Below are 10,142 nucleotides of genomic sequence, written 5' to 3'. Positions count from 1 at the left end.
ACGTATTTTTAGAACCACAAAATCAAATCTAATTGTAATTACCATTTTCAAGGTAAACAGAGTTTAGAATTCTTCTCAGCTTTTATCATTATAATTTTCTCCTCAAGAGCAATTGCCTCGTGGATTCATCTCCTCATTTATTATATCTCTGACACTCGTATTTTATAGCTTAATCGAAACATAGGCTCTAAGTCTTAATCGAAAGACAATTAGATAACTAACTACATAATTAATGTAGGTATTATTTGAAGTACCTTCAAGTATCACACAAAATATTCCGTTATTTCTGTTCTGTTTGAACTCAAAGAAATGGAGGTCTCTAATTAGATTCTATTTAATCAACAACATAAAGAGATATCAGTAATGGGTATTGATCAAACTAGAATAATAATGAAAATATATTTGTATAGAATGGAAAAACGATGGAGTATTTGAATTCGAAGGTGAAAATACAACGTTACCAATTTCATCAAATGAGAATGATATTCAACAGTAAAAATAAAATAAATCATGCTCAAGAGAACTTGTTAAAGATAACATCAGTAGCCATGACTTGTGAATTTGGTTCACTTATCCCACCAAAACTTGCTTTTCTTTGTAGCTGGTTTCTCTTCTGTTTTTTTAATCTCCACAGACGAAGCTTCAGATTTTGGATCCTCGGGAGCTGATTTCTCTTCTATTTTCTTCTCTTCAGTGGCTGGTTTTTCATTTGCAGGAATAGTCTCTGTTTTTGGTTGTACTTCCTCAACTGTCTTTTCTGCAGGAGCTTCTTTCTCTTCATCTGCTTTATTCTCTGCAGGTGATGGAATACTCTCCAATGATGGTTTTACTACTTCCTCCACATCCAAGGTTTCTGATTTTACTTCCTCTATTTTCTTCTCATCAATAGAAGCAGCATCAGCTTTCGCAGTTTCATCGACAACTTTCTCAACTAATTCTAATTCTTTCTCGGCCTCCGCCGGTACTTCACTAGCCTTTTGCACTGATGTCTCTTCTTTCTCTTCTGCCAATCCCTTCCCCTCTTCATTCTGGAGCATTAATACGGTCAGATGTATCACAAACGGTGCATTAAATTATATAATATATTATTCATATCTACCATCCATTATATTATCGGGCCATATCTATCCATTGCTAACAAGAACTAACAGTGCCTTTCATGTCAAGGGTTATGGCAAGTCATAGCCAAGACAAGGTGGTATCCATCAATGCACAAAAATCACCTTTATCATGATCAGATCTCTTTATATATAGATCAAACAAAAGTAGTCTTAGGCATGAAAGGTTCACGTCTTCCATGTGGCATAAAGGAACTCCACAATCGAAATTTTATAGATCCGCTAGAAAATTATTGAAAAAAAAGAACCAATAGAAAGTCTTTATATAACTTTTTCAACATTTCATGTAACATATTTCAGAATCTTTCCGTTTTATTTTGTTAAAAAATGATTAATTATTTGTAATTAAAAACTCCGATACTTTAAATTTCTTATCTAGTATAACATATCCTATTTAAAACCAAAAGTTCTAATTGTTTGTTTCGTATGTATGTATTCTTAAACACCTCTACATAAATAAAATACAAAGAGTATACATTTTTGGTATTAAAGCAAGAACATAGGCACAGTAAGATACGAAGAGAAATAAAGAGAAACATATATAGATTGGGCATTGAAATATGAATACATACATTGAGCAAGTTATTGAGAGATCGGCATTTGTCGGCATCATCATCCACAATGACACCCTCCTCCTTCTTCACCTCTTCTTCAGCCGCAACCGTAACATCCTTGGCAGGGACATTTTCTGGTACGACTTCTGGGGCTTCACCATTCAACACTTTAGGCTTGCTAGCACAGGCACCCATTCTTTCCCTCTCTCCCCCTCTAAAGATGTTTTTTATTTTGCTCTGAGAGAGAGCTGAACCCAGAGAAGAGAGAGAAAGAGGAGAGGATGGTTAGATAGGGAGAGATCAGAGAGTGAGAGAGATGGTTTTATAGGGCAGGAAGCCAATGCATGCATTCATTGTCCCATTTCGCAGTTCTACGTTGGAGAGGAAATTTCTCTCAGCCAATGTTTTTCTTTTACTAAGCTTGTTTCTAATCTTAATTATTTTATATCCTTATTCTATATTAAAAAGTCATCAAATAATGTCATAAATGAGAATTATGTATTAGTGAAAAACAAACTCGCTACGTGAATTAATATCATAATGACATGTGTCATGGGAGTTATTACAACAAAGAAGAATGACGCATTCACAAGACGTAAACAACACCCTCGGGGTTATTCGCGTGTCTATTAGCTTTGGGGTTAAAGATAAGAGAATAGCCACGATACTGATGATTAAAGTCATTAATAGCTATAAATATGGAAATGATCAGTCAATCACGGATTACACACGATTTGATATTATTATCTCAACCGTTACAAATCAATCATGTATGGAAAATTAATGCAATAAATGACAGATAACATGCAGGAGCTCAACAAGGCAAATGGTTACAAATGATAGTACTATTTAAATACTCCTTTCATATTTTTTATCCCGTCAAATTCTACTAACTCATATTATCAATTATAGAATTCTCCTACTGTTCTTTATTATTGGAAGACTATTTCTTTCCTACTGGAAAAAAGTTTCAATCATCAATAAAATTTCCTTTATTCTCTCAATTTATTTCTTTATTATTATTTGTTCATTTCATGTTTCAATTATACGTGGAAAAGAATAAATCGGTTGTTAGAAATCCGACTTATTTTATTTTATTGCTTTGACTACAAGAAATTATTTTTTGGGCTAAACAGTTTGGTTCCTTACCGGGACTCTAACAATCGTTCAACTTTCTATTTATATGTCAATAAATTATGTTTGGAACTGACCAAATTACTCAGCAGGGGAATGTACAAGGGGTCTCCTCCAAGAAATTTACTTACACTTTAACGTTCACGTGATAACTCACCGGTCAGATCTGCTAGTCGCAGTATCGAGCAGCGAAATGAAGAACCATCTGATTTGTGGGATGAGTTGAAACAATTCATTGCTCAGCAAATTGGAGCGGTGTTGCGAGCCTTGACTGGTAGTGCACCAAGCAGTTCCAGTGCCACCGCCAGTTAACACAACCATAAAAAATCCCAATTCAGGACATGAATATTCAGGAAGTTGGGAAATTCCAAACAACTCTAGAGCAGGAGGTTAAGGTACGCTAAGTAATCCTGATTTACCAAATTTAGTTCTAACCTTGCAGAAATAGCTCAAGAAACAAAATAAATAGATAGAACAAATACCGAGTGTATCACCAGCTATTAAAGATGTGGATACGGAAAACTATTCACAACAATCATGGAAACCTAGCGCAACACCATTGCCTATACTTAAATAATTCAAGATGCCGAATATTCCCAAATACGATGGAACCCTGATCCGCGAGATCATGTGACCTTATTTTTCGCAGGAGTCAAAGGCAATGATTTGACTAAGCAAAAAATATAGTTGGTGCTGATGAAAAAATTCGGTGAAACTCTTACAAAAGAGACATTAACATGGTATTCTCTTTTACTTAATAATTCAATTGACTCTTTTACTAAGCTTGAAGATTCATTTATTAAAGAATATTCAGGAGCCCAATAAGTAAAGAAACGAATGCAGGACATCATTAAAATACAACAATGAAGCACAAAATTACTCAAAGAAGTCGTGGACCACTACCAGTGAGAAAGAATATTGCTACCTCTTGTACCTGATAATTGGACAGTAATAGGTTTGCAAGAAACTTGAATGAAAGAAGTTCAGAATCTATGAGAAGGTTGAACAAAAGTTTACAAGAATTCTCACCAACCACTTGAAATGATGTCTACAACAGGTAAAACACGAAACTTCGAATAGAGGACGAGACGGTGGCTCAACCAAAGGTGGAAGATGGGTTCGGGACAAGAGGATCAAAGTCAGAGCAACAAAATGCGAAAAATAGGTATGAGCCCTATACTGGACATGCGAAGAGAGATCACAAACTAGAACAAGCATGATTTGACCAAAGGTCAAGGTGAGAGAGATAAGTTCTTCTTCACGAGCTGAAAAGGAGCGGGAAGTAACGAGATATAACGACCAGAGTCCCAGACTAAAACTAGCAGATTACCATTTTAATGTAAGTACTTCTGAATTAGTAGCAATATTAAGAAGTATGAGAGATAAGTAACGGTGGCCAAGAGAGATGAGGTCAGGCCTAAGTAAAAAAGTCAAGAGTTTTGGTGCGATTATGTAATGATCATGGGCATAGAACGGCGAATTGTAAGCTTCTACAAGGAGAAGTTGATTACTTATTGAAGAACGGTTACCTTACTGATATTATCACGACCCAAAATTCAGCTAGTGGTGATGGCACCTACCCCAACTCGTTAGGTAACCCAAGTAATAGTCAACACAACTCAAATGTGAATAATAAAAGTAAATGAATAAAATAACTGAATTTCTATACAATTTCCCAAGGATTGGTAGTACAAGTCATGAGCTTCTAAGATTTAGATTTTATAAAGTTGGTACGAAATAAATACATCATTTGTTCGAAATATACATAAATAGATTTGTAAATCTAAAGCTACCAAGGAGAAATGACAGCTATAATCGGAACGCGGGTACATCTTCAATGCCAGTTCTCACCATAAATAGCAACATCAGTTCTAAAATCTACACGTAAGGTGTAGAAGTATAGTATGAGTATAACCGACCCCATGTACTCAATAAAGTAACAAACCTAACCTCAGGTTGAAAGTAGTGACGAGCTTGGAAGAAGGTCAAAGTCCAACACCAATACCCAAAAATAACTCATGATGATATAAAGAGACAATAAAGGTGAATAACTCAAGAGATATATGCTCAGCTCGTTCATAGTTACGGGACAGTAGGCATGCTTTCCAAGTAAAACAATCAATTCCAAATCCTACCACTGAAAAACAACTAAACACAAGTTTATCAAAGAATTGTATTCCAAATTCACAATACCAGATAAGAATTTTTCGTTTACCAATTAGCATGAGAAAAGTTGTCACGACCCCATATTCTCACCTTAGGATGTCGTGATGGAACCTAGTATCTAAGACTAGGTAAGCCTAACATTCAAGAAAATATGACAGAAATAAAGACTGAAAACATGATATAAACTAATAACTCTCATAAAATTTTCAATACTGAATCACAACTACAATACTCCTAAAACCCGGTGAAAACTAAGTCATAAGCTCTACAGAAAGTACTAAAAGCAAAATATACATTACTGTCTGAATAGAGGATAAACAGTAATTAGAGAATGTCGGAAGGTGACCCTGAGGCTTGCGAGCGTCGCCGGTATACCTTGAAGTCTTCGAAAATAGCTGAATGATCACTAGCGCCCGGCTCGAGCAGATATAGCTGGATCTGCACAAAAATATGCAGAAGTATAATATGAGTACACCACAACGGTACCCAGTAAGTATCAATCCTAACCTCGGTAGAGTAGTGACGAGACCAGGTCAAGACACCTACTAGGATAAGATAAACTGAACAGAGTATAATAAATACCAATAACAGAGAATGACAAAATGAATGATAACAAAGAAGTATAATAATGTAGGCTAATAACAGAATTTAAGGCAAGAAAGGCAACGAGAAGTGAACACATAATGAGAACAACAAGTAATCAAATACGGACAAATACAAGTAAGACAATGAAGGCAACAACAAGTAGTACTGTTCAACCAACAAGCCTCTTTAATCATGGAATGTACAACAAAAATCACAACCGAGGTACCACCATGCATATTCATATTTCATAATTTCAATCGCAATCTTTCCTTATATCACTACGTGAGCCTTGCATTTATTTTTTTTAGACATTTTTTCCGAAATAGATACACGCGTTTTAGCCCCTTTATCTCATCGCGTGGCTTCAAGTAATTCACTTACTAGCAACATGCGTATCAATATCACAATACAATAAACAACTCACACCATATGTGCCCATATGCCACAACACTTGCCAAAATCAATAATGCCAATGTTACCACAACGATAGCCCACGGCTCAATCACAATGTATACAAGAATCTCTATAACAATAAAATAAATGAGGGAATACTCAACAAGGAAATATATCTCAACAATTAACAACTTCAATCTCAATATGGTAATGGCTTCCACAACTTCAATATCAATAACCCAACAAGAAGATATTCCACGAAATAACAACTTCAAGTAAGTGTAATTTAACAATAAAGGAGTAACAAGACAATAAGAGAGGTAGTAACTTCTACTAAAGCATATAAGAGCAATTACAACAATAAAGGATCGAACAAATAATAACAACGTCAATTAGAGCATGTGAGAGGAAATTTAACAATGAAAGATGTAATATGCTATAACAAGTCTAATTAAATCCATGGAAGAAGTCTAAAAGTCTAAACCGGTCAAAATACCACATATAGCCCGCGTACATAATCGTCACCTCGTGTACACGTCTTTTACATAGTACAATTAATACAAACAACCCAAATCCTAAGGGGTAGTTCCCCTACACAAAGTTAGGCAAGATACTCACCTCAACTAGGCCAAATCAACCCTCGAAAATAGTTTTTTTCCAAAAATTCTCCTCAACATGGCTCAAATCTAAGCAAAAATGACATAATATCATCAAACAATGCAAGGGAAACCAATTACAATTGATAAAGCTTTGATCATTACACAGTTTCCCAAAAGACAACAAAAGTAAGCCCCCGGGCCCGCCCGGTCATAACACGGGTCTAAGGGTAGATTCCAACTATCCATCACCCCACGAGTCCATATATGTGTTTGGTTTTCAAATCCGAGTCCAAATCGACTCTCAAAACTCAAAATCTTCATTTTTCAAAATTTTGACAAAAATCAACAATTTTCCTCTTTGATTCTCATAAATTTAATGTTACATCTAAGATATAAACATGAATTATAGTTGAAATTGATTAGAATTAATTACCTAATGTTTATAAATGAAAATCCCCTCTGACTGTTCCGCAGAGAGTGTGGCTAAACACTTCTTCACCTTTCGGCCTTCAAAGGAATGGTCGGAATAATTCGCCTCCTACCGAGTCTAGGTGTTCTAAAATATGAGAAATGAGACTTAATTCCGACTTTCCAGTCCTTATATGTAGCTGCATATGTCGCAATTGCGACAATGGGTTTGTAATTGCGACCCTCGCAGTTGGGAAGAAAATCTCGCAAATGCGACATGGGGTTCGAAATTCGAACCGTCTTCCCATTGCATTGGATGCGTGACCAAATCCAAACACCGGTCCACATGGAATACATTGAGCCATGAGGCTCACAATCAACAACTGTATGCATATCAATAACAAACACACGAAGCGCATGACCATAACCATGGAGAAACGGATATCACTATATATCACAAACAGAAGACCATAATCAAGGCGCAGTCAACCATGCAACACCCCACGAGCCACTTGAACTGAATTTCCCCAACTCAACCAAGTCATGCAATCCGTCAATGTCACGCCCCAAACCTGAAGATGCGTGACCGGCACCCGGTGCCATACTCGAACCGAACGTACCATTCTGAAACTGTGAACTCTACCGAGAATGCATCGTTGAGGGGCGTTACGGATGTCGGACTGATGAATGAAGTAGCCGTGATGGGCTTGAGGTATGTACTATTACGTCGGTTCGCTTCTCTTTGCCTTAAGTNTATATATATATATATATATATATATATATATATATATAAAACTGTGCAGGCCCACGAAGCCGCCATGAACATCTACTGATATACAAAATATACAGGACTCATTTACAAGCCTCTAGAGATAACTGAACTGTACCATGGTCGGGATAGGGCCTCAACCTACCCATCAAACCTATATATATAAAATGGACTCCAAGGTCTAGACCTGGTAACTCCGAGGAAGTGGAGCTTATCAACCAAGCTGATGTTTGACTCTGTCTACTGGGAGGGTCTGTCCAACTGTCAATCAGGACCTGAAGGCATGAAATGCAACGTCCCGGCAAAAGGGACGTCAGTACGAAATAATGTACCGAGTATGTAAGGCAACAGAATAATTGAAAGCTAAAACTGAACTGATAATAATAACTAAAAGTAATTGGAGTAAAAGATAATCTGAAGATATGCTTACCTGCTGCTACTTACTCAACTCTCTCAATATAGTAAGTAAAATAGTTGTCCGGCCTTATAAGGCTCGGTATGTGTAACTGCTCTGCCGTAGTAGGCTCGCTTATAGGCGCTCAGCCATACTAGGTTCTGTATCTCGGCCATTCTGGGCTCGCTCATAGGCGCTCGACCACAGTAGGCTTGGTATATAACTTACCATCTGATCAGAGGTTGCCCAATAGGGTCCTGCCCACCAATTATAGCTCGATGGTGGTGAAAATACTGTAATACTGTATATATATAGACTCTCTGCTCTCTTGGCTGAAAGAAGACAAAACTAAACTGAATATGAAGTCCCGATAAGGGAGAATACTGTAACTTATGAGACTAGGACAATGTACATAAATTCAGGAATATGAACTTCTCTTTATGTCTCGTTATCAAACACATGTAGTTACTAGATCATGCCAAAATGAAAGGAAGGTTTAGCCTTAACATACGTTAACCTCGTTGAGTCCTTAATAGCTTCCAAGCAAGTCTTCAAACAACTCAACTTAGTCTACCATAGCATAAGGAGATTCAAAATCAGTGCTGAGTAATGGCTATGTCCGTAATTTAAGTTAGTAGCTCGTTTATGTAAATTGGACAGTATCTCCCCTGTAACAAGGGCCTCCTCCAATACCATATATCAACAACAACAACCAGATCAATACAATAAAAACAACAACAATAATAGGGTACAAAATATTTCATTAACAAGTCATCAACCTATCACGACGAGCGGCAAGCTCGGATTGAATCCCTTTAGCACCCTTCAACCCCATTATCATTCATTCTTGAACTTAGTAATATATTCAGTATAATAATCAATACCTTTTATGTGATTTCCAACCTTGTACTCAATTTTAAAGTTACTGAAAATAGCCCAACACAAGATAATATCACTGTCGATAACTTCCAAGTGCTTTATAGCCATTTCCTTTTCTAGTTACCAATTTCCTCAACAAGATTGACATGTAAACCAACATAACCACACTAACAATATCATAGCCAACTTAATTTCCATAATTTTCATCCACTTAAAGTTCATAAGAGCAACTTTCAAATCAATCCATCAAGAACAACAAAATCTCAAGCTAATCCAAATATTACCTTGTAGTTTATCATCCTAACAACTTAACCAACATACAAGCAAGCTTAAGCACAATTGGTAGGCTGTTATACTCACCTTAGGCAGTATCAAAAACTTGAAAGTTCGGCCAAACACAGCCCACAATTATCCTCAATAACACCACAATACTATAGGTGTTGTATTCTCTTCTTGAATTAACTTGTGGTGTTCAAGTTGGGCTGTAAACACTTGTATTTCACCTTGAAAATAATATGTATGAAGGAGGGACTGATTATTACCTTAATCATCAAGAACCACACGAGACTTGAGCTTACTTCACTTTGAAGAACCCTCCAAAACAGCCACAAGATGAAGAACTACGATCTAGCAAGCACCACGGGATTCCTAACGTTGGATTCAAGTTTTTATCTTAGGTTTTCACCCTAGAATCATGAAGGAACCATTGGAGAGAATTTAGGAGGGTTTAGGAACTCTTTTTGACGAGAAAAATGAGTGAAAACGATTTAGAATTGACATAAATACAAGCTGGAGTTTACACCAACTTTGTGGGTCCCATGGGAGTTGCTTTGCGCAGTCTCGCAAAAACGCGAATATCTCTCTAATGTCGTATTGAAAAATGGTTAAATAAGTATAAACTAGACTCATAGATCTTCAATTTGGTAGGTAGATCATCCCCTAATTCCAAGCATATTAGGAGAAAAGCTCAGCTATATTTGACCTAAGTTTCAACAAACTTATGAATGTAATTTGTGATGACCTTTTCCAACTTTCGTTCCACAACTCGCTTGACTTCAAAACATTACACACGACTACCATAAGACTAAAATAACTCATAAAATAATCTCCTTATAATGTTAAGCACCCTAGTCTCACCCCCAA

At 36.5% G+C, this 10,142-nt stretch overlaps 1 protein-coding gene across 1 annotated transcript; it reads right to left on the bottom strand.

The window, feature by feature from the left end:
* Positions 1-385: 385 nt before the first annotated feature.
* On the bottom strand, positions 386-1,971 carry LOC109215355 (eukaryotic translation initiation factor 5B-like). The gene is made up of 2 exons (XM_019379401.1): positions 1,691-1,971; positions 386-1,028 (listed from the first exon to the last, which is right to left on the bottom strand). The coding sequence occupies exons 1-2, from the start codon at positions 1,865-1,867 to the stop codon at positions 567-569; spliced, it is 639 nt and encodes a 212-aa protein (XP_019234946.1). The 5' UTR covers positions 1,868-1,971; the 3' UTR covers positions 386-566.
* Between the last annotated feature and the right edge of the window lie 8,171 nt (positions 1,972-10,142).

The sequence above is a fragment of the Nicotiana attenuata genome, unplaced genomic scaffold, assembly GCF_001879085.1.
Source record: "Nicotiana attenuata strain UT unplaced genomic scaffold, NIATTr2, whole genome shotgun sequence".
Taxonomy (NCBI): domain Eukaryota; kingdom Viridiplantae; phylum Streptophyta; class Magnoliopsida; order Solanales; family Solanaceae; genus Nicotiana; species Nicotiana attenuata.
This window is presented reverse-complemented; position numbering and strand designations above follow the sequence as displayed.